Source organism: Maudiozyma barnettii, assembly GCF_903064755.1.
Source record: "Maudiozyma barnettii strain CLIB 1767 genome assembly, contig: KABA2_05, whole genome shotgun sequence".
Classification (NCBI taxonomy): domain Eukaryota; kingdom Fungi; phylum Ascomycota; class Saccharomycetes; order Saccharomycetales; family Saccharomycetaceae; genus Maudiozyma; species Maudiozyma barnettii.
This window is the reverse complement of record NW_024545242.1, coordinates 721,285-746,184: the sequence shown is the minus strand read 5'-3', so window position 1 is coordinate 746,184 and position 24,900 is coordinate 721,285. Positions and strand designations below refer to the sequence as shown.

Below are 24,900 nucleotides of genomic sequence, written 5' to 3'. Positions count from 1 at the left end.
AACGTGGTAATAAACCATAAAGAGACTCAACTGAAGAAAAACGAGAGAGAATTAACTGTATGTTATGTAAATTAGTGCATATTGGTAATGAAACATCAGAAATTTTCTAAGAAATGAAAGAAGTACGTATGTTCTACAATCCTAACAAGGTAAGACGAAACAAGAAAAAAGAAGAAAGGTTTGGATTAAATGCAATAAAATATGAGATCTCAAAAAATGCACAAAGTAGAATAATAAGGAAATATAATGGATATAAAACAATTTTGTTGAACCTTTTTTTCCCATCTCTTGTCTTCAGAGTAACGAGTGAATTGAACTTATTGTAGAACATAGAGGAGGAAAGAAAATCTACCTTGTTTCAGTAGAAAGAAGGCACAACTAAGAATATTAAGAAACAAAGTTTTACACTTACTATAAATTAGTAGTTAAGTTTTACCGATCCTTCTTAGTTAGAGGAGTACAGGAAGAATATCAAGAAACATTATTTGCAGTAGGTAGAATATTTTTCAGTTCTTCTCAGGGTACATTCAACAATTGAGTAACATAACATTTTCAAGAAAACGCGAAATTTTTCATTTCAGCGCAAGAATGAAAATTTTGTTGGTAAAAGAACTACAAACCTTCAGAAAAGTACGAAGACAACTTGTTTTTTACATAGATTTCTGCGTGTTTTAAATTATTATTTTATTGTGTTTTTTTGTTATAAACGATATCAATATAATAAGAATAAGAATAAGCAAAATACTTATTAATTAAAACGATCGATCTTTAAGTCTGCCGGGGACGTTTTTTTGAAATTTATTGTGTGAAACAGAAATAAATTTTATTATTAGAAGGGAATTTTGTAGATCTAAAAAGGGAACTATTACGAAGAAAAAAGTATAATATACCTTAAATGTTACTCGTATTATCCCAATTAGGTAAATACTACTTCTTATTTTTTAAAAAGAAAGATAGAAAAAAATACAACCTATGTTAAATTATATATGTATGATCTTGAATATTTTTTTTATTTCTATACACTATTTTGTATTACTGTCTAAATGTTATTGATACGTCATAACGTTTTTCAGAACAAGTAAAGTTTTTTGTGCTTTTGGAGTATCGTATATCATTTCTCGTTCAATTTTGTATTTTTCTTGATAAATTTAAGCAGAGAGTAAATTTATACAGTTAAATGAATATCACGTGTATTTTGGGATCTATGTCATTAATTGTACAGCTAATTTAAAAAGAGAGTAAAATGGAGAAAGATTAAACTCTAACGACGATTGTATAGTAAAAAGAGAAGTTTATAGATGTTTCTACTTATGTGAAAAGGTAAAGAGAGATCTGTATATATAAATAATAAATGAACGGATTAATTATCTAGTTAGGATGATCCTATATTTCTATAAAGAATGATACACGTGATTTTTTTTTTTTTTTTNTTTTTTTTTTGAATTATGTCTATACTAATTTGACACTAAAATTTGTATGACATCTCTCCTCTCGTATAATCTCTACGGCATGAACAGTTTACAAATTCAAATTATAGTAACCATCTTATTAAGTATAATCAGGTCTAAACACTATATATTTCTTATATGTGTATGGTTCAGGGTAGTATCTCCTTGTAGAATATTAGAGATTGATTCAGCTTTTATGTCTTTTATATTAGATTGTTTATATAAAGTTTTAGTATTTTTACTAATGATGATGTATAAGAAAATTACTAATAAAATGACGCTTATTTATTTCTGAATTATTCTGAATTACTAGTTTATAAGAGATAAGTCAATGAATTATATTATATCATTAAACATATAAGTGTTTTCTTATTTGATCATACACGGGTTTAATTTATTCGTTAAAGTGTTCAATCCGATATCGCCTCTCTCCCCTCCCCCCCTCTCTGACTGATCTTCCATATTATTTTTATGTTATTATTGCCTCCCTTAATTTCCTATCAAATTTTGTTTATCCATCGCGCCGTGGATTTTTCATTTTGCCTTTGTCCTTTTTGCAGCCTTTTTTTATTTCCGCCGCCACATGGGGTCCCTACTATAAGGGTAGTATATATTCTTAGTAATAAAGCACCACATATAAGAGACATCTAGACTTAGTTAGACTCATCGATACACTCATTATTATTATTACAATTTAAATCGCTCACAAGTACAACTCATGATATTAATAAGTTGAATTAGTTATTGACATTAACGTTTATTCTGTCAAAGATTAAAGATGAGCTTACTCTTAATTCTCTTGCGATGGCTAGACTCATCATTATTATTGAAACATTTCAATCTCTCGCTTGATATATGTAAACTTAAAGATGAAAGTTAAAATATTATTAATAATGAATGACTTGATTCATTGATATAACGTAATATATCATTAATAATAATATATTGTAGCAAATATTGAGTAGAAGTTGTGTTACGTTCTACTTTATTATCATTTTTAGTAAAAATGAGAAAATATTGGAGTAAATAAAGGTATAGTACTGACTCAAGCGGTAAATCGTTTGATTTTATTTTTCGCGAGGTAATAAGAGGGGAAATTATCACTTTTTTGTGAAAAAGTATTAATTTAAAGACGATAAAAAGATTAAAAAAAAAATTTATCCATGATTAAGTACCACTTTTCTTTTTATGTAAATCATATATAAACGGGATGAATATTATTTATTTCAATTAATAAAATCTTGTAAGAACTTATTCTATATCTTTATCGTTATTATTATAATTATTAATAATGAAATTACCAAGTAATAAACTTAATATTTTTAATAAAAGATATTCATCTACTATTAAAAATTCAATTAAAAATATAAAAAAACGACCCACTAATAATTTATCAGCCAAAATGTCTTGTCCAATGAAAAACTTTGACGTTAATGGTGTTAGAAAGGACAGAATAGTCACCACTTCTAACGGTTATCAATTGAATTCATCGTTTGCTACTCAACGTGTCGGAGAACATGGCCCTCTATTGTTACAAGATAATGCTTTATTAGATAATTTAGCTCATTTTAACAGAGAAAGAATCCCTGAAAGAAACCCTCACGCTCACGGTTCTGGTGCTTTCGGTTATTTTGAAGTAACTCATGATATCTCAGATATTTGTGGTTCTGCAATGTTTGACACAATTGGTAAAAAGACAAAATGTGTCACTCGATTTTCTACTGTTGGTGGTGAAAAAGGATCTGCTGATACTGTTAGAGATCCAAGAGGTTTTGCTACAAAATTTTATACCGAAGAAGGTAATTTAGATTGGGTTTATAACGCAACTCCAGTCTTCTTTTTAAGAGACCCTTCAAAATTCCCTGCTTTTATTCATACTCAAAAGAGAAATCCACAAACTAATTTGAAAGACGCCGATATGTTTTGGGATTATTTAACTACTCCGGCTAATCAAGTTGCAATTCATCAATTATGTATCCTATTTTCTGATCGTGGTATTCCACAATCATATAGACATATGCATGGTTATTCAGGACATGCTTACAAATGGTCCAACAAGAAAGGTGAATGGCATTATGTTCAAGTTCATATCAAATCTGATCAAGGTATTAAATGTTATACTTCAGAAGAAGCTGCAGCCATTGCTGGAAGAGATCCTGATATTTGTCACAGAGATTTATTTGAAAATATTGAAAATGGTAATGCTCCATCTTGGACTGTATCCATTCAAACTATGACTGAAGAAGAATCTAAGAAGTTACCATTTTCAGTATTCGATTTAACTAAAGTTTGGCCACAATCCCAATTTCCTTTGAGACCTGTTGGGAAGCTTGTCCTAAACGAAAACCCACAAAACTTCTTTGCTCAAATTGAACAAGCTGCTTTTGCTCCAAGTAATACCGTCCCATACCAAGAAGCAAGTGCGGACCCTGTCTTACAGGGGAGATTATTTGCTTATGCAGATGCTCAACGTCATAGAATTGGCCCAAATTATAACCAGGTGCCTGTCAATTGTCCTATGGCCAAAGGTTTCTTTAACCCATTGATTAGAGACGGTGCAATGAATGTCAATGGTAACTTCGGTAGTGAATCTAACTATTACAATACAAATAGCAAATATGAATTTTTGGAACAATCAAGACCAATTCAAGAACATCAAGAAATTTGGAAGGGTCCAGCAATCCCATATGAATGGGTTACATCTGCAGGTGATGTTGATTTCATTCAAGCAACTAACTTGTATCGTAAAGTTTTAAGCAAACAAGACGGTGCTCAAGGTAGACTGGCTCATAACGTTGCCACTCATGCGGCAAACTGTAAATCTACCGATATGCAAAAGAGAGTAGTTGACATGTTTACTAGAGTTGATCAACAACTTGGTAATGATATTAAGACTGAAATCAGTTCTATCAACTCGAGTAACGGTAAACCAAAATTATGATTCATTAAAATAAAGGATATCGATATTAACTTTCTCAGTACGATTTTATTTATTTATTTATTTATTTATTTTTATCTTTATGATAATTTTTGCTATTGGAGTCTTCATTTTTTCTTTCTTCTCAAAATTGATTGTCAAAATGAAATATAGAATATTTTACCAAGGCTATGATTATTTTTTTACCTAGCAAGCCTCATAAAGAATTGAGTTCTCTTAATTATTTATTTATAAGTATATACTTATAATTATAATCTTTATTATTAAATATTATTTGATATTTGTTTTATACTTGTTTATTATATATTGACTCTTCTATATTTGTTGCAATGCCCATCTACCATTAATTATTTTCCTACCCTCATCGCGTTGGTTTTGCTTGGTCCAGTTTACCCTATGTTACCACCGGCGGAGTGATAAAAAGGGATATATATGCATATAAGAAAGGAACAACCATTTAACCAACAAGAAACATTATCCATGTTCAGGACAATAACACTCCTTCATCAGTACATCTAGAACGCATAAAATAAGCACCATATATTACTAATCAAATAATGAGTTCACCTATTCTCCATATTCAGAATGCTTACAATCAGTATTTAACTATTGAAGACGGTCAAGGAACCCATTTGCAACAATGTCTCGCAGAGACTCAAGAATTTAAGACGCAGTTGAGAAAGTTAAAAGCACATTTGAATAAACATATATTGGAGACGAAGAGTCTAGAATCAAATGGTGGTGAAGTCGATAAGACTGTCCAGGAGAAGTTGACAAAGAGACGGATTTTGATTCAAGATAAATTAAATAAATCTTATAAACAATGGGATCATTCCATTAAGAAACATACAAAAAAATCAAAGCAAGGCTTAATCAAATTCAATACCCTGGGATTATCTATGTTTCAAACGTTTAATATTGATGATATTTATAATAATAAGATATCTGATAAGCATAGAACAGAGTTGCAAGGAGCCATTCAGAGTCATATATCCAGATATTGTCTAAGTGATATCCCTGTTCAGGATACAGCTGGATTATTGAAGTATTTGCAAAACGTGTATAATATTTCACCAGAGATATGTTCCGACTTCATAAGAATGGGTCAAATTTTATTTGATTTGACACATTGTAATTATGAAAGTTGTTGGGATTGGGCATATAATGAACAAGCTAATAATCATTCGCATGTCATACAGACTCTTAGATATAAACTATACATTGTAAAAGGTATGCTAATGACAAAGACTCATCCAGTTCCGGACGTATGTCAATATTTTTCCGACAAGATACCCAAGGCAGCATTTAGTAATAAGGATCTACAGTATGGGGAAGATGCAGCATTTATTCTTACCCAACTTATAGTTCATGATAATATTAGTAACTTTCAACAAAATTATGAAACATTTGTGGATGCCTGTAAAGAAACGTTCACGCAGGAGTATTGTTCATTACATAATTTACCAAATGAATCACCTTTGTCGTTAGTTATTATGAGTGGTATACTATCATCACAATTCTTTATGAAGTATGCACAAATTAAATCTAGTGCGCATATTGGTTGGACTACATCTAATGAACTTCCATTTGATGTTGATTTGCCTAGCTCCTTAACACATTTCCATCCAGTCTTTATTTGTCCTGTGCTCAAAGAAGAGACCACGGATGAAAATCCACCATATTCTCTTGCATGTCATCATGTCATATCGAAAAAAGCACTTGATAAATTATCGAAAAATGGTACAGTATCGTTCAAATGTCCTTATTGTCCAGTTCAGAGTACGATATCCAAAACAGAATTAGTAAGGTTCGTCATGTTATAAATTTATAAATCTGTCCCGATTATTCACCACATTGGTCTTGACGTCGTAAAGTTAATTTGTTGTTATTGTTTCTAAAGAAACAAAATTATCATAGCATATTAAATAGTTGAGTATCTATATCAACCCACCTCTCATTTTATATTCTTCAAAATCTCCATCTATAATTTTTCCCGATTTATTCCCATTATCACCACATAACCATCCAGGGATATGATCGATATCAATCATACCTTTATCACATAATTCATGTATACCACCGAATATGTCTTTACCTGAGAATTCAAAGTTGATTGTTACTGGTGTAGATAATGGGTCATCATCATCGATATGATTCTCTAATGTAAATTTTATTTTCTCAACTGTAATATCATTATCATAACATGGATCTCCATTCAACTCTTTTCCATGAAATCGTAGCATTGATTTCTTTTGTAGTTCAAGTTTATTGTGATGCTGTGCATGTGGTGTCAAATCATCTTTCCCAGTAATAGATTTATGTATTTGAGTATTACTTAATGGAGAAATATCAGATATACCTTCACCATAAGTTGCCCAAGTTCCCATCGAATTACCAGATCCATCTATACCTGTTGTCGCATAAATTTGCGACAAATCTTTTATAGGATTTGAATTTCCATCTCGTAAAGTGATATATTCGGTATTATTTGAACTGATCATGGAATGTGTATAGAATGAGTCAATCCTTGAAGTAGCCATTATAGCATCTTTAACAAGTTGCATTATCAATTTAGCAAAAATATCAGATATTCTATAATGAGTATGAATAATTATTGGTGATTTTGATATTGTAAACACTATATAGAATGGAATTTTCTCAATGTAATGTGTACCATTCCGATTACATTCAAACATCAATACTCTAAACATATTTAATGGTAAAGATGGATGTTTCTTATAAAAGATATGGCATCTTTGATTTTGTTTTCTGAATAATGATTGCAACGTTTGTAAAAATTCGATTGGTACCACAACAGGTGCAAATTTTTCAATATCTGTTTTATATACTGTATGCGAATTCCAAAGATAACTTTTAGGGTGTTGTAAAAGAATTGTAATGTCTAATTGAGCTAATTGATACATATTTAATCCATTTTTCCAATATTTTCGAATAATAAGTTTTGCTAACTCCGGTCTTCCAACTTTTGTTTTTAATAATATTTCTAAATGATCCTTAACATTGTGTCTATTTATATGACCATGTCTAATTGGAAATCTTTGCATCCATTCTATAATAAGTTTACAGAGCGTTATAACTGGTAATCTTTTCAATTTTTGGAAAATTACATCATTTTTCTGAATTGGAGGTATATCGGTATCTTCACCTGTCATAAGCATAGTATGTTTTGCTTCTTAAGATTGTTATAACGAAACAAAGAAAACGAAGAAAGAGAGGTGGTCCCTAAATCAAGACTAAGAATGTCTTATAAACTATCTGATCGATTAGAAATTCTTTAAAGCTTAGTTTGTTGACATATTGAAAGTTGTAACTTTTTCGCTTTGTTATTATTTTGATCTTATTCTTTTTTTTATTTTCGCGTAGTTAAGTATTGATATTGGATCAAATACTTAAAGCCGCTGCCTTTATTCATTTATAGAAGTTTAAATGTACTCAAGTCCTATGCTTATATTGATTAAAAAGCGGAAGATAAGATCTACAAAGAATAACGAGGTTATAATAAATGTTTTCTAAGTATAACATACACTGAAATACATATATATATGTATGTATGTTTGTTTTTTAAGTAGCCTAAAAATGTATAACCGTTGTGTAACGGAACCAGGGAAGGAGTCGAACACAAATACAATTTTTCCAATGTATACATATTATATTTCTTCTTCTTCTTCTTCTTCTTCTTCTTCTTCTTCTTCTTCTTCTTCTTCTATCAATCTCATTCTTAGGACTACATATATACGTGATCCAATTCTGACAAACTAATCACAGTATTCAGTTTGGAACCTACACATAGAAAATGCTGAGCTTTTACGATCTTGGTCCTCTCCCTTTCCACATTTTATTTTAGTGTAGTTACATACTTGAACTCGTTTCCATTTTCTACTCATATTAGAAATGGAAACCCCGAGAAAAGACTGTACGCAAGACAAAATCGCACGTGACATGCCGCCTCAAAATGACAGATTGTGTAAGAAACAATTACTCATACACAATAAAACAATAACAATTAAACAAACGAAAAAACACCGAGAATATGTGTCACGATCTTTTGTCTATTAACTTATGAATAGATATTCCATTCAAAGGGAGTTGACCATTTGTTACAACAAGTACAGTCTAACTATCCTTTTTAACTATGGATGGAGTGGATAGATAGTGCCACAGTTAACCCCTCCCTCAAACAAAATACGTAATATACAATATCGAAATCAAATAATGTATATACATATTTATATAGCCTAAATTAAAGGGATAATAGCAGGTATTAATTCTTGCTCTTGCTCTTGCTCTTATTGTCGTTGATATGGTTTTCCCTTTCTTACAAAATGAATCATGATATTCGCTTGACAACTTATATATTGTGAGCCACATATCAGTTATTTTCTGATGTTATCCACTCTTTGAGAATATGACCGTCTTGTTTTTAGTCTTGGCTATTCGACAGGGTAGACTTTATTTTAATTATTTTATGGAGGAATTTAAGTCACGTTGATGATCCATTTTCGACACATGTGTTGTGTGTTTTCTTGCTTTCTGTAATATGTGTAATTATCATACCTTTTTAGTTGACTGTATTTTAGGTTCCTTAATTGTACAATTTTAAACATCAATTTTATATCTATACAATTAAGATAACAAACTTTGTTAGGTTGTATTTATACCTGAAGTAGGAGAATCTATTTAACATAGATACTACTAATGATTTATTCTTTTGAAAAGAATATAATTTCTTATAGTTGTAATCCAATAGTTTAAAAACAAAAGGTAACTGTCGTGCGTTTTAAATATTATAGTACATGATAAGATAACTCTCCTTTTACTAGAATATAAGATAAAAATAATCAGTAACCACACAAAGTTTTATTTCAACAGCTTACACATACATGACAGAAGATGAAACGTTCTTTAGACGAGCTGCCGAAGCTATCGTTGCCACAACTCTCAATTCTGCAAACGTAGATCCTACTATAAGAGAATTGTTAAAACGAATAACGGTAAATACAGATGTTGATATTTTTAATATTAAAAGGGATGCAAATGATCAAGGTAATGATGATATAGTTTTACAAGAAACTACTGAGGTTTCATATATAACAGAAAAGTCAACACGTTTAGAATCATTGATTACCGCTGGAGTTCCTAATAAAACTCAAGCAATGGATAACGCTTCTGTATTATTGGATTTTTATACTGGTTCAACAGTAAGTACTATTAAGGATAAAAAAGACACCCATTTGAAAAATGTATCAGATAATAGATTGCATCAACCTAGAAAATTTAATGAATTAGCACATACTCAAATATTCAATAACGATAATGATAATCATAGTGTCAATACCACCACAAGTAATAATCCATCTGATATAGACACCAGACCATGGAAAAAAGTGAAATCTTTAGAGGGTCAACGTGAAGGGAAAGAATACCCTTGTAATAAATGTCATTTAATATTTGGTAGGATTTCGGACTTGAGGAGACATGAAAAGGCACATCTACCGATTTTACCAAATATTTGTTCTCAATGTGGTAAAGGCTTTGCAAGAAAGGATGCACTTAGACGACATTTTGATACTTTAACTTGTAAAAGAAATCGAAGTAAATTATTAAGTATTGGGGATGCAGACATTAGTCGGATTATACAAGGTCCAAAGAGAAATGGCAAATGAGTCAAATAGAGCATACGTATACATATATATATATATTTATTTAATTTTATCAATTTATTTATTCACTTCATGAAATACTCTCAAGCTATAGGAATTGTGTGTGTTTCCTTTGAGTTTTCAAGGATATTTGCTAATCAGTATATGATATATCATTAAATACAGTCTAACGATGTTTCGATCGGAAGATGATCCGATCTGGCAATCTATTTACTAAAAAATTAATATAAAATAATAATATTCTATATAATAATATAATTACATATATATAAATATTAATATGCTATTGTATATGGTAACAAATATTATTGGATATATTTGATTAAGGATTTGTCATTGTATTTAAGAGAAAAGAAAAATATTATCGAACCAAAATGGATTGGTTCGATATTAAAATATTAAATATTTATTTTAACTTTAATACATTTATTCGACATCAGCATCGAATGTTTGGTTTTCAACTAGTTCTGGAATAGCTTCATCCTTGGCTTCTTCACCAGCGGCACCACCTTCAGCTTGTTGTTGTTGCAATTGAGCAGCAAGTTGGGTTAGAGCTTGGATAGATTCTGGACCCATTTGAGAGATAATACCTGGGAATAATTCTTGTAGACCCTTTTCTTGTGGTAGACCGTAGAAGACGGATGTATTGTGTTGTGGGGCATTTTGGACACCAACCTTGTTGAAGTGTAGAACGTTACCATCTTCCTTGAAGAAGTTAGCTTCAGCGACGTTGTCAATAGTGACAGCATGTAGCTTAGCTAATTGAGCTTGCAACTTGGTGTCATCTTTTTGGGAACCAGAACCAGAACCGGCCTTCTTGGTGAACTTTCTTCTGGTACCACCGACCTTGTTGTTGGCAGATAGCTTTTGTAGCTTAGCTAGTTTTTCTTGATCAATTGGCATTTTATTTTTATTTGTTTTTGATTGATGTGTTACACTTGGTTAAGGCAAAATTTAGTAATCATTTAAAAACGAAATTCGTAAGGTAATAAGTTTTATAATTGTTAATATCTAAATTATTCTTACTTAAGCTGAAACGTAAACACTTTAGCAGCTGCTCAATCATTCATTGTCTCTAGGAATTATTGACAGAACTTCGTTGTCCATGCTTGCGTCTTCTCAGGTTGTTCACGACGGCGCACACATTTTAATTTTTCAGTAAATTTTTCAACTTTTTTTTTTTCTTTCTGCGATTTTCATCTCGATTGAGTTTAAGAAAAATTTTCATCGTTGCTAATGATATAGTTCGTATTCAGTGATATGAAATTTGGATATATATAGATATATTGCTATGGTAACAGGTTTTGCCATCATGTTTTATTTAAAAGAAAGAAAAAACATAAGCAGATATAAAGTTTATATTTATTAGTTACAGAATGATTATATTTAAAACATTAGAAAAAAGATTATATGTTATTATATTTGTAGTTAGAGTCATTATTTCTTGTCCTTGTTTTTCTTTTTACCAAATAAACCAAATTTCAATTTCTTCTTCTTGGTACTGTCCTTGGATGTATTTGCTTCTGCTTCTTCGATATCATTGGATACATCTTCTTTTGAAACGTTATGAGACCCATTAAATGGTGTTGGTTCCATATTGGTAGGGATGGTGGTCTTATCTAATGGTGTAACCAATTCTGTTTGAGAGTGAATCCCTAAGCCAAATTGCATAACAGGTTTCTTAATGATAACTTCGTCACTAGAAATAGTAGTAGTATTTGCCGACGAATCCTTGAACATTTCAGGTTTATTTGGTTTTGTAGGGGTATATAAATCTGGAGAACCGGTGAAGTTGTGCAATTTCGTTGGTCTTGGCATATCTATACCATTGTTATTTTTAGATTTCATCATATTTAGACTAGTTCCAGATGTATTCATCGTGGTACTGTTACCTGAGAAGGATCTATCCGGCATATATCCATTATTTGGCATTTGATTCATCACAGCACCTAAACTAGTACTAGATGCATTACCTAAAGTGGTGTTTCTATTCATTCTGTTTTTTCTATTTGTTCTTACAATAGGATGGGATCTCATATCTGGGCTTTCGAATGATGAATTCATTTCTAAATTACCTGAAGAAATTGGATCAACAAATTTGTCAACAGTCATAGTTGGGGTATTTCCACCAGACTTATTGTTGCCGTACGGACTAAACACAGGAACAGATTTATCTGGTGGGGTCATAGTCCTTATATGTGGCAGATTATGCATCGGTGGTTGAGCTGAGAACGCAGTGTTATTGTTATGATATAGGGCTGGTGAGGCTTGAAGTTGTGTTGGATATTGCAAAGGAGATTGGAACTGTGGGGAACGTTGTTGTGAAACGAGACGTCTATCGAATGCATCTTGACGTTCTTGCAGCTCTTTTTCTCTTTGTAGCAAAATTTGTTCTCTTGTAGTTAAAGATCTGTCGGCGTCCATGGTGCTACTGTTTGCCAATGCTGAACTATCGCCTTCCATAGCTAAATCGGATGTTTCATGAATACTCTTGAATTCGTCATTGTCATCGTTATGGTCATTGTCATCGTCATGATCAACAAACTGGTCGGTGATAGGTGAGTTGATGACCCTTGAATTACCATTATTGGTTGATGTGTTCCTCAAAGAATGTTTCAAATTTTCGATTTCTCTGTTCTTTTCTTGAAGGATAATTTCGTATTCGTCTTTCAATTTATGTATCTCGGTTTCTCTAATTGATAATTGATTTTTCAAATACATTTCATTACCTTTCAATTCATTTAAGTTGTTATTGTTTTTCTCTAGATCTAAAGTCAGGTTCTTAAAGTCATTACTATATTGGTCTCTTGATTTCGTCATGGTGACTAATTGTTGTTTATAACTTTGAACCTTCTCTGCACGAACAAACCATTCTGATGAATCATTATTCAATTTTTCCAATTGGGACATGGTTGTGTATAAGAATTCCAAATATGGTGTCTTAATATTGAAGTCGTCTGCTAATAGGATAGGTTGTAATATTAATAGATCCAAATTTAACTCAGAAGTACGTTGAATAAAAGTGTATAAAAGAGAAGGAATTTTTTCGCTCTTATATTCCTTCAACCAAGTACTAATCAATTTGTTTTCGTTTTCCATGTTAGGGTCCAGTTTCACATTCATATTCTTACTTATAGTGATTAATTCAGTTATAATACCAGAAATTAGTGGCTTGGCCAACACTTCTTCCACTAATTTTTTGGAATCGGTTTCTTCGAATATAATCAATAATGAGTCTAAACATATTTTAGGGATGGCCATGTTCCATTGCATAGAGAGGAAATCAGTGTATGATTTATGGCAATTGGAGATAGTGTCTGATGGGAATAATTCTTGTAGTAAAGTTTCTAATGAGTTTAGGGACTTCATTACATCAGATGGATACTTGGAAGGATCTTTTAAGGATAGGGGGTTCTTTTTCTTGGTTGTAGAGACGTTTGTTGTCTTTCCACCGATATATATATTATTTTTATTATTATCATTATTTTTAAATTCCTTGATATGATTGTTAGCCACTTGACGAATATCATAGTTAGTTGCAATTGCAAAGACATCCAGGCCAGTAACTTCTTTTGCATTTCTTAAGAATGATTCTAACTGGATGAATCCACTACTCTCTATAACAATCTTTGTTTTCTTTGAGAATAGAGGTTTTAATTGTTCAGGCATAGAGGATAAATCCTTTAATGACTTTGCACTTAAGATTATCAAATCTAATTTGAGTTCCTTTGTTTCATCGGTTTCACCAAGTGCTTCGGTCAGGTGGGCAATAGAGGTGAAATGATTATCAATTACCAAATGTTTGTTACCATAGGTCTCTGTTTCAATATCATATATGTTTGATTTCGAGTCGCTAACATGATACAGTTCAATTGACTTACCTTGTTGGAATCTAGATGTATAGAATAATATATTTGGATTGTTCCCAACAAGTAATACCTTGGTGGTGGAATCCTTCTTTATACCCAAAACCATCCTTTGTTATTGTTTTTTTCCTTCAGATGTATGTATGATGGATCGTGAGAAATAGCAAAACTGTTATTACGATTATTTTTATTGTATGTGTTTGATGGATCTATTAACTACAATTCAATGTAATGAACATAAAAATGTAAGGTGAAGATGATTATCTACTTTATTAGATGTTAATCTATAAATAAATAAATAAATAAAACAAAAAATAAATAAATAAACAAAGTTGTTGTTATATTTCAATCTAGTGTTTTGCAGTCAAATAGACGACGAGTTGAGATTATTATTAATAATAGAACGATGAAAATAAAAAAGTATTATAGTTCATTGAACTGTTTCGAAGAGCAACTAAAATCAATTCAATGACCCCAGTAACATTCACGATATTTAAGAGAAAGAGAAAAAAGAAAAAACTGCTTATTGGAAAAGTAAATATAAACAATCGTTGACGCATCAACCTGATTTTACGTAAACAGAGAGAAAAGGAATCAATACAAGAAGAAGCGTATTTTTCAATTCGAAAGAAATCTCATTAAACAGAATTTACGCTGGGGCACATAAGGGAAGGCCATACGGATAAAATAAAAGTAAACCGGTCAGCTACTAATATTTTTCCTCTAAGATCAAAAAATTCTATTCTAATCCAATCCAATCCAAACAGACTCTGGAATGGGAAGAGATGAGTAAAATTTTCAAGTTTTTTTTTGTCTTTGAAATAAACTTAAATTCTATCCTAGGAAATATATTACAGCATTGCACAAAAGAAAGTGACGTAGGATATCCTACAATGTAAGAGAGAAAATATTTAATAAAATAGAGAGAGATTATGCTAGAATTTTAGGCAGAAGAGAGAGTTACTCGTATCTTCGAATCTGGCAGCTAGGAATAGTTTGCTGAGTGAGGTATTTGAAGAAACTTTCCGTAATACTCCTCGGAATCACAGAATGCATTACAATGCTTTATTTATGAGATTAACTGGTTATAGATATTTATTGATGCATTGCTTCGTTCCTCTTATTTACCCATTCTCCTCGACAGTTTCAATCAACCAATTACTGCGTTAGTTGTTAGTTATTTCCTCTCTCACTTCACCATTTTGTTTGTTTTTGTTATTTTCTTCGATTGGTCTAAATTGGCGTAGTGAAATTAGAAAGGGCGGAAATATAAGTATTCTCAAAACGCCAACGCTGTGAAAAGTTAAAGGCCCAATATGGAAGTTCAGCAACAGAAGGAAAACATATTTCTATCTTGTTTTGGTTTGATGTAATTCCAACTTTAAAATGTTATGGGTGATGATGATATGTTTTACGAGGGCAAGAATGGTTTGTCAAAAGAAAGAAGAGATGGCTGACATTAAAGTTGCTTGATATAACAACCAAGATTTTGTAGAGTAAAAAAACTGATTGCAAATGGTCACATTTGGCCGATGCAATAAACTATGTTAGAATGTTGATATAAAAAAACCTTTTGAAAAATAAAAATACCAGCAATAACATATTCTCAATTTTGGAATTGTTTTCTTATAATTGTTGTTCTTGCAATGCTGGTAGTGGTATGGTATATAAGACGAATGAACACAAATCGCATGTGAAGTAATGTAAAAACAAATAACTCAATGAGATAGATTTGAGTATGCACAAATGTTTGGCTAGATATTTCTATTAGTGAGCTATTCAAGGTAAGAGTGAATCTACTGTTATGTACGCCTACTTGTGCTCTTCAATTCTTGTGAATCTTAAAATAGTGATAATTATTTTATAAACGTATATATATATACATTTTTTTACGTTTTGGGTGAGCCAATAACAATAGTGCACTTCAAAATTGGAAAAAGAAATAGAAAAATAATTAACAACATTAATACATTTTTATAAAGAAAGATGTATTATAATATATCTGCCATGTAATACAGATCTTTGAAGTAACCTATTATCATATACACTTTTCCCATTTGACACACACTCAATATTATTATATCTTGTATCTTGGAGATCTTACTACCTTTAACAATGCGCATGTGTAGTAAAAAGAAAGAAAATAGAAAATTAGCGATGAGCAAGTTAACAATCCATTTCTTTTACAACATCTAAATAGGCTTATTCATTAGAAAGACAGATTATATCATATATGTTTTAATGATTTTTTTTTCTTAAGTAACAGTTCAACCGTCCAAAATAATAGATATAGTTCTATACGCCAAAACATGGGGTTTGCCACTGTCGGATACCCTACAAGACATCATAAGAGGCGGAGACTGCCGGACCATCAAGACTGTCCAATTTATTATCACAACCACCATAAGAATGTAAGAACTAAAAGAACTAGAAAGATACCCAATGAATACTCCCTAAAAAATATAGATGATACGTCCACAATACCACAAATTAAGAGACAATCTAAAAAGAGAATAACGATACAAGATCTTCCATGTGAGATTGTTCAAAAGATCTTTATCTTGGCAAATGATACGACCACTATGCCACAACTAAGCAAGTTTTTCTATAATTGCTTACGTCCAACGGATTATTTAATTCAGAAGATATTCATTGAACGATATTTTTTTAGTCCTAAGAAATATGGGATAGAAAGATGTCTCCAGGATGATGGATACTTAGTTAATCCTGAAATATTTAATAATACTTTATTCGCGGGATATTTTCTTACCCATATGTCATCATTAAAAGTGCCAATTGATTTGTTTGCTCCAAGAAGTCTTGTTCCTTATTTACACGATGAGAATCTACCTGATGATTTTATATTCGATATCGGCCGGCTCGGTAAAGGTGAATTTGATCTTCCGATATATTTTTATCATAATTTCGACGTATATTGCAATAATCCTTCGATTTTACAGACACTCTCCAAATATTTCACAATATCGAATGTACCTCTTATTTTGGAAAATTTTCTGGATTGGTCATTAAGCGATGGAGTGCATTATAATGTCTCTACAATTATAGAAGTTCTTATATGTATTGGGTCATTTTTAAACTCAAGAAACATTAGTATCAACTCACAGCATCTAATGGTGATAACTTTACATAGATTATACAATTATGATATGTCTGATCCTGTTCACCATTGGCAAAAACTTTTCAATTCTTCCGATCAGGAAGAAATCAACAAGTATAAGCAAGAATTTGTTCATCAAATTATACAACTTTTCTATGGGACGACCAATAAGAACGGAACAAAACTCTTATCAGGGAATGAAATATGGCAGATCCTTGTTGGTCTTTCGAATATGAAACTTATTGGTGTCTTCACCAAGTATGGGGTGTATCCAGAGATTTCCGTAATAGGTACTTCTTAAATATCGTATATAATAAAAAGTTTCAATAATTAAAACACCGACAAGTACATAAAGCTTACAATGAAATATTAAAAGCAGTCCATAAAGTTAGCGACCATTCTATCGTATTTTCCAATGATAGGTAGCGTGAGAAAAAAAGGACAACCTTCTATCATATATTACACTTCCATAATTTATACAAGTATTACTTTTCTTCAAAATCATTTATAATAAATGATACATATATTGGCAGAATGAATCTGACTCAATCAAATGCATGTATACTTTTATACAGTATTACTCCCTCCTTTTAAGATACAGAAGCAGATATCGTAAATAAATGCATATATATATATATAGATACACACTGGTTGATCTCCAGTTTCATCAATATATGTGTACTTAGCTCTTATTGTCCTGTCTTCCTTTAAATTAACCCTTTTATCAGCTGAAATAATCACTGTTATTTGTCCTTACTATACGTTGGAAGGGAGAACTCTCGATAAAGAAGCGTTACTTATAATCCCGCCTTTCTTTCTGCACAACTTAAGTCCGTCTAGCGGGGTTAAGAAAATCTCATGAACGTATTATGTACGTGCCCCGCAACACACAGAGGCTTACTTGAAGTCATTGAAAATGAGTTAAAAACAGGAACGTTTTTAAACAGAATTTTCAAAAAGATAGATAGTACTCAACCTATCCTTCTTTTCATAATATCTTTCATGTAAATGGATACATCTTAACTCTCCATATAAACTACTAGTCTATTTAAGAATAAGTGTTCTCAAGTTGATTGTACTCCTTTACTGAGTTCGAAGTAATATCAAAAAAAGAACTACGACCAATAAGAATAAAATGACTACAAAGTTGGATAGTTCAAAGAGAACGAAAGTCATTGTTTTGGCCGGTACTTCTGGTACAGGTAAGACTACTGTGGCCTCCAACTTATTAGAACATTATATGAAACAGTTGCCAAACTTAAAGTATTTAGAAGGTGATGATTTACATCCACCTGCAAATGTAGCCAAGATGTCTTCTGGTCATCCTTTACAAGATGAAGATCGATGGGATTGGTTGAAAGTTGTTGCCCATAAGTCAGCAGATGTTGCTAGGTTATCTCATGGTATTTCCATCATTACATGCTCTAGTTTGAAAAAGAAATATAGGGATTTAATTAGATCCACTGAACCTGAAGTTGATTATTATTTCATATTCTTGTATGCTAGTCAAAAAGAGATATTTTCGAGACTTGATAATAGAAAGGGTCATTTTATGAAAGCTAATATGATGCAATCACAATTCAATGATCTTGAGTTACCTGTTCCAAATCAAGAAAAAAATTGTACTGTAATTAACTTTGAAGGTAAGCCAATCGATGTTATTACTGATGAAGTTCTAACGTATGTTGAAAAGGCTCTATGTGATGAAGATTTTTAAAAATGAGATGAAATGCAAGATTATATTACTATAATGAATGAGCTATTCGTATATATTTAAGAACATTAAGCATTTTCATTTACATATATAAAAATGAACTGTAAAAATGATATTATGATTTAGTAAATTATTAACAAAAAAGAATTTTTAAAAATGTGTATGTGTATGTGTATGTATTATGAAATTATGTATGGAATGCGAATAAATGTGGAATGTTAAAAAGAAGGGTTAATTCTAATAAATAAGAAAACTGAACCCTCTTATGTTAAATGATTTCTATCTTTCATGTTTCTTAATCAAAAAAGCATGGAAATAAGGATAATAATGTGTAGTTTTCAAAAAAAAATTAAAAAAACACACAGACCGTATCCACAAACCAGGTGGATAGGTAGAAAATAATGGGAGTAAAATGAGAGTGTGATGGTGACATATAATAGTCTATAAAATGGGGAAGAGGAAGTGAATATATTGCCATCGTTAAGTAGAGGACATATTTAATCGTATGTCTTCTGTATCGTTAATGGAGGAAGAATTTTTTTGTTCCTCGTGGAAAATAGATGGATAATCGCTAGTATCTGATCCACAAATAGTAGCGTCTGATGAAAGTCCTGTGTAAGCCATCATACTGACGGCACTTTTAAAATTTGGTTCAATCTCTAATGTCTTATCGCCTAACGTAACACAACTATTTATATCTTTAGAACTTTGATATAACAGTGAGGTATCTTCGATATGATGAGCTTGAGGTTGTTTAATAGCATCATTATTTATGATTGCTTCTTCTACATCTACATCTTCTTCCTCGTCCTCACCATCATCTGATAGGTAGTTGTAATAATTGGCGTTTGTATTATCATCTGCAGCAGCAGTAATGGTAGAATAATACATTAAAGTATCGTCAATGTTTTCGTTGTATTCGGAAACAACACTTAACGGGCCGTTATCATTAGTGAACGATTTAATGGAACGTACTTCCATCATCAGCTCGTCAACGGATATTCTTTTATATGGATTGATTTGCAAAACTTTTACCAAAAGTTTATAAAGGTCGTCAGACAATGGTAGTATTTTTTGTAACACCTTAGGCTCTTTAACGAAATGGTAGAACGTTTTATCTTCAGTTTGATGAGCTTTCAACCATGGGTTTCTGATACAGATCAAATTAATCAATAGAATACCCAGAGACCATACATCACCTGAATTAGTAGGTAATTTCGCAGTTTGTGAAGTACAATCATTAAAATATAAGATTTTTTCAGGAGCAATATAATAAGTACTGCCAACATTAGTATTTGGAGATAAATGAGGAGTTGTCGTAGACAAACCGAAATCACATAAATATGCATTATTTTCCGAATCTAAAACGACATTTTCAGGTTTAATATCACAATGATAAATTCCATTTTCATGACAATATTTAACAGCTGAACAAATTTGTAAAAAGACTTTCTTAATTAAATTACTATCATTGTTAAAAGTGTTCAAATGAACGATTGAATTGAAGAGATCAGTTTGATAATAATCCATTATAAGAAATGTAGCAACAGAACTTTCTAATACTTGATAAACTGTGACTACATTTTTATGAGAATGAACCTGTAATTGCATCCAAATTTCATTATATTGTGGAATTCTTAATAATTGATCAGGTGTTAGATCTTTAATAGATTGTAAATCTACCGCAGGGATATTTAATTTATTATTATTATTTTGAAAGAAAAGTATTAATTCTTGTTGTAATTCCAAATTTCTTTTTTCACTTTCTTCCTTTGAATAAGTCTCTAAAAATGAATCTATTGAAGATTTAAGTATAACTTTCATAGCAAATTCAAATTTTGTTACTGAATCGTATACATGAAATACCAATCCATAAACACCAGAACCTATCTGTCTTATAATTTGAAAATTATTCACTTGGCAACCTTCGAGTGGCATGTTTGTTTGTTTGTTTGTTTGTTTGTTTGAAATAAAGAGTATAAAATGAGGATATTAATATTTTTTAAAAAGAGTGAGTAATAATATGATGATAAAATAATGTTGTTGTTTGGTTTCCCTTAGTAAGTAGTATTAATAATTCCTTGGTGAAATAGTTAAACAAGAGAAAAGATAAAAAATAAAATTAAGAAGGGAAAAACCTTTTTAAAACACAATAGTTCAAGTATATATATATATATATATGTATAACGTTCTAACTTCGGAAATACTTCACTATGTATGAATGTGTTGAAGTTTATCAACTTGGCAAAAAAAGAGAGCAAAGGATTGTCAATCATAAATTCCGAACAAACTTATGAAGTTGTTCCATGTAAATTATAATGAATTAGATGATACTATTTCAAGTTCTGAGTTTCTCTCGTTAATTAATAAAAGTAAGATGCAATGTTTCTAAACTGATATTGTTCCGTGAAGTAAAATACCTACAACATGTTTTAACTTAGAGGATAAATATAGTTAGTTGTACGTAATATAAAGAATGATAATAAAAAAATGAATAGAAAAGCTTATTAAGGGAAAAAAACGGAGGCTCCTACACCGAAGTGGGGGGAGGGAGCATAAATTCCATAAATTCTGCTTACAAGTTTTGCCTTCTTAACAAACAAACAGAAAAGGAATACCAATTTGATATAATTATTAATATTGCATATTATAACGCCAAAAAGCTACTAAAAAAGTCCAGGTAGATTTAACTAAAGAACGAAAAGAGCACACGAAGATTTCAAAAATCCGCTAATTATTTCGGGGGAGGGGGGAAGAAAAAACGGACGGAAGAGAGAATTCCTTGCTCTCTGTCTCTCTCACTCTTCCTACAAAAATATAATACGTAATTTCCAGTTTTCAAATCACAAAATTGAAGCTGGAAGAAAAAAAGAAATGCTTCTTCTACGTATTTCATTAAGGAATTAAAGACATACGTGGTCATCCTTACTGAAAACAATAACGACAAGTTAACAACGTAGAATCAAATTCCCCTGCCTGTATGTTTTGGGGTCACCAAGTTACCACCTGTAAAATATGTCATGCCCTGTAACAATGTGGGAATTACTTGGACAGGATACATGAGGCAAGAGGGAGGGGGAGTAGAAGACTGGGGGGCAGGCGGACGTAAGATACTGAGTAAGATACTGAGTAAGACAGTGTAGTAGTGTCGGTGATAATTTATTGGGAAAAAGTAGGGACCACTACATTCCGAATTATTTATTTATTTTCGTAGTTTGCTAATAAATCGGTGCTGAGAAATATATAAATAATTAAAATAACACCAAACAATACCTCCCCCTCCCCCCCTCCCGGAAAGACAGGTATCACTAATGCAGTAGTTATGTTTGATTGCTTACACTCTTTTGAGAGAGAAATTGTTGTAGGAATATATAATTTCGGAATAACAAACAGTAGAATAACTCAACACTATACGTATATATTATACATTACATATTACACATATACATATACATTTACATTTACATTTACATAAATCAGTTTGTCCAATATGGTTAACAGATAATAATAATGTCATGCAGCTTTCCTTATTGCCTCCTTTGATATCCATCCCTCTTTTTCTGTCTATTTCTCCATCAATCCAAAATAATTAAATGGAGATTGAAAAAAGTTTCTTTTTTAGACTAAAGTTCCGTAGAACACCTCTCTTTCTTCTTATTTTCTTATTTTTGTTGCTGTCCGACATTTTCTTGAGTAAAAAAACTTTGTAGTTAACAAGATCGCTCTGGATATGTAGTGGATTCATTTGAAAAAATTTGTTTTCTGAGTATAAAGAGGCAGGCAAACAATAAAATAAAGAACATTAGAAGAATACACCTTTGTCCAATTTATTTTCGATAGGGGGACACAATAGACTCGGGGAGAGGTAAATACGCCAAATACGCTCAAACCAGTGCAAATAAATTTGTTTTATTTTGGTGTGTGCTGTTTCTTTGTCGTAGAAAAGAATAAATCTTTGGTCTTTTTCAGGAAGTGGGTTGTTCCGAAAGAGAAAATAACTCTAATCTGTTTAAAGTATCCTACGGGATTAATACGAAATTTCCAGTTTTAATTTATTTAAAATTCAAAAGATCAAAAAAAATATTAAAGTTCTTCAGATTTTCTTTTTAAAATATTTCGGTCAACGGAATACCGACAAGCACAACGTTTGTAGAAGTTCCGTCTTATAAAATGAAAGTGAGAAAAGAAGAATACGTACAACATTTTTCAAATTTAATTACTATTTCTAATAGTCCGGTTATTTTTTGCATTTCAAAAAATTTCGAGGCTTATACACTTAATAAATACGGATTTTTTTTCAAGACAACATAATTTTATACGAATCGAGCTCAGATACTTATAATAATAGTACATTAACAACAAGAAATTATAATAATTGGTTAATTAAGGATGTCAATCTCTTTTAACAAACTTTTTGAATTAAAATAAATAACTAGAGAAGGGATCATCGTAGTATTCGTGTTTGGTTAACTCCAGTTCTATTTTGTTTTTTTGCTTTCTATATTACCAGTAAATAATACTTGTCTTATCAATTATAAGATATATTTGATCGTAGGGTAAGGGGTAAAAACAAAAATAAAATGTTAGTATAATATGGAATATGTATCAGAAAATATTATATATACCCGAATCGGGTCACCGACATTGAACTTAGTGGGTTTTTTTTTTGTTAAATTCATACAGAAGAATATGTATTGCGATATATTGAGTTGCTTTTGTTTACTTGCATATATGGACTGTAATAACGCCAGTTTGGTATATACATTCATATTTATAAGTAAATAGAACGTGGCCATGCATTCACTCTCTTTTTAAAACAAAAATAAAAAAAATCCATACTATGATATTGAAATATTATGTTACTACATATGTGGGTGGTAAGCATATGAATATTGGAAAGTAATATGTAAAATGTGGCAAGTACAGAAACTGGAAAATTATTTTGTTTAATAAACAATTTATAAATCCAGTTTATTTTTTGTTATTTTTTTGTTGTAATTGTTCTTGTCTTACATTGTTAGGGGGAGGAGCAATAACTTATTTTATAAATGTACATTGGTATGCGACAATAGTGGTTATCAAAAAAAATTGAGTTCTTCCGACGTCACAAACTAAAATATTTGGTGCACTACGAAAAATCTCGTCAAAACAAATTAAACCAGCATACTACTTTAAATTGTAATTAAAGAACAAAAAAATAAAATAAAATATACCTTGCGGAGTCACGTACAAAGAGATATTTTGTTGTTTGTGTTTTTACTTCCCTCGAGAATTGTCTTCGTGTCTTGTTTAAAATTTTTTTGAAATGACGGAAAATTGTTTTGCATATCTGCCGGTTCACTAAACCTTTTTTTGTTTTTTTTTGTTTTGTACGAAGAAATCTTCGGTACCTAGGTTTTTCCGTCATCTGTCTTCAAACTTACATTCAGGAACATCTTTCTCCTTTGCATTCAGTGACAGTTCAGTTATTAACATCTCAAAAAAAAAAACATTTTATCCTAACCAAAGTCTTGTATGAATATCTTAGGTAATGAAGGTTGGAAGCTAGTTCATATATGGTCGCATAATTCAATCCTAGTTACCAGAAAGTTCAAGTAAATTTCGGAAAAATGACCTAGAATGTATGTTTATCAAATATTCTATTTTTTTGTAAAATAAATGTGTACAGTTAGTTGTTTGGCACTACGATTGCATATTTTCAATTCTATCTCCCCCCCTCCCCCCTGAGGCTGAACTTTGCATGAAATACGAATTGATCTTACTCAATTGATCAATAGAGTCTCATGTTTGTTTACTGTTCAAGAACAGGAAGAGGTCGCACCCCCCCCCTTTAGTTTTTTTACAGAAATAAACGTCCCACTATTTTCACACTATACTTTTATTAATTTGCAAAGTCGGATAAATTAAACAACAAAGTAACTATATACTTTAAACTAGACCTATTAAATAACCATGTACCACATTTTCCGTTCTCTTTTCCAAAGCTTATGTGGATAAGTATGAAGATAGTTAAAATGTTTTGTATATGTTTAAAAGTTTTACAAATAGGAATCTTACTCCCAATTCGTTTATTTGATGTTGTTCTACGTTTATATGCTGTAACGTTACACTTTCATAATTTAAATTACAATATTT

General features: G+C 31.0%; 9 protein-coding genes across 9 annotated transcripts; 5 read left to right on the top strand and 4 right to left on the bottom strand.

The window, feature by feature from the left end:
- Positions 1–2,739: 2,739 nt before the first annotated feature.
- CTA1 (catalase A) lies at positions 2,740–4,389 on the top strand (the record flags this gene model as incomplete). Its single annotated transcript, XM_041550965.1, has 1 exon — positions 2,740–4,389. One exon carries the CDS (start codon positions 2,740–2,742, stop codon positions 4,387–4,389), a length of 1,650 nt encoding a protein of 549 aa, XP_041406899.1.
- Positions 4,390–4,943: 554 nt separating this feature from the next.
- On the top strand, positions 4,944–6,209 carry RMD5 (ubiquitin-protein ligase RMD5; the record flags this gene model as incomplete). The annotated part of the gene is made up of 1 exon (XM_041550964.1): positions 4,944–6,209. The coding sequence occupies one exon, from the start codon at positions 4,944–4,946 to the stop codon at positions 6,207–6,209; it is 1,266 nt and encodes a 421-aa protein (XP_041406898.1).
- A 114-nt stretch (positions 6,210–6,323) lies between these two features.
- Positions 6,324–7,565, bottom strand: CHL4 (Chl4p; the record flags this gene model as incomplete). Its single annotated transcript, XM_041550963.1, has 1 exon — positions 6,324–7,565. The coding sequence occupies one exon, from the start codon at positions 7,563–7,565 to the stop codon at positions 6,324–6,326; it is 1,242 nt and encodes a 413-aa protein (XP_041406897.1).
- Positions 7,566–9,287: 1,722 nt separating this feature from the next.
- Positions 9,288–10,070, top strand: MET32 (Met32p; the record flags this gene model as incomplete). The annotated part of the gene is made up of 1 exon (XM_041550962.1): positions 9,288–10,070. The coding sequence occupies one exon, from the start codon at positions 9,288–9,290 to the stop codon at positions 10,068–10,070; it is 783 nt and encodes a 260-aa protein (XP_041406896.1).
- A 423-nt stretch (positions 10,071–10,493) lies between these two features.
- On the bottom strand, positions 10,494–10,970 carry BTT1 (CCR4-NOT core subunit BTT1; the record flags this gene model as incomplete). Its single annotated transcript, XM_041550961.1, has 1 exon — positions 10,494–10,970. The coding sequence occupies one exon, from the start codon at positions 10,968–10,970 to the stop codon at positions 10,494–10,496; it is 477 nt and encodes a 158-aa protein (XP_041406895.1).
- Positions 10,971–11,504: 534 nt separating this feature from the next.
- Positions 11,505–14,042, bottom strand: PAM1 (Pam1p; the record flags this gene model as incomplete). Its single annotated transcript, XM_041550960.1, has 1 exon — positions 11,505–14,042. One exon carries the CDS (start codon positions 14,040–14,042, stop codon positions 11,505–11,507), a length of 2,538 nt encoding a protein of 845 aa, XP_041406894.1.
- Positions 14,043–16,242: 2,200 nt separating this feature from the next.
- On the top strand, positions 16,243–17,352 carry KABA2_05S07216 (uncharacterized protein; the record flags this gene model as incomplete). The annotated part of the gene is made up of 1 exon (XM_041550959.1): positions 16,243–17,352. The coding sequence occupies one exon, from the start codon at positions 16,243–16,245 to the stop codon at positions 17,350–17,352; it is 1,110 nt and encodes a 369-aa protein (XP_041406893.1).
- Positions 17,353–18,186: 834 nt separating this feature from the next.
- On the top strand, positions 18,187–18,768 carry KABA2_05S07194 (gluconokinase; the record flags this gene model as incomplete). Its single annotated transcript, XM_041550958.1, has 1 exon — positions 18,187–18,768. The coding sequence occupies one exon, from the start codon at positions 18,187–18,189 to the stop codon at positions 18,766–18,768; it is 582 nt and encodes a 193-aa protein (XP_041406892.1).
- Positions 18,769–19,245: 477 nt separating this feature from the next.
- Positions 19,246–20,703, bottom strand: VHS1 (putative serine/threonine protein kinase VHS1; the record flags this gene model as incomplete). The annotated part of the gene is made up of 1 exon (XM_041550957.1): positions 19,246–20,703. The coding sequence occupies one exon, from the start codon at positions 20,701–20,703 to the stop codon at positions 19,246–19,248; it is 1,458 nt and encodes a 485-aa protein (XP_041406891.1).
- Positions 20,704–24,900: the final 4,197 nt, after the last annotated feature.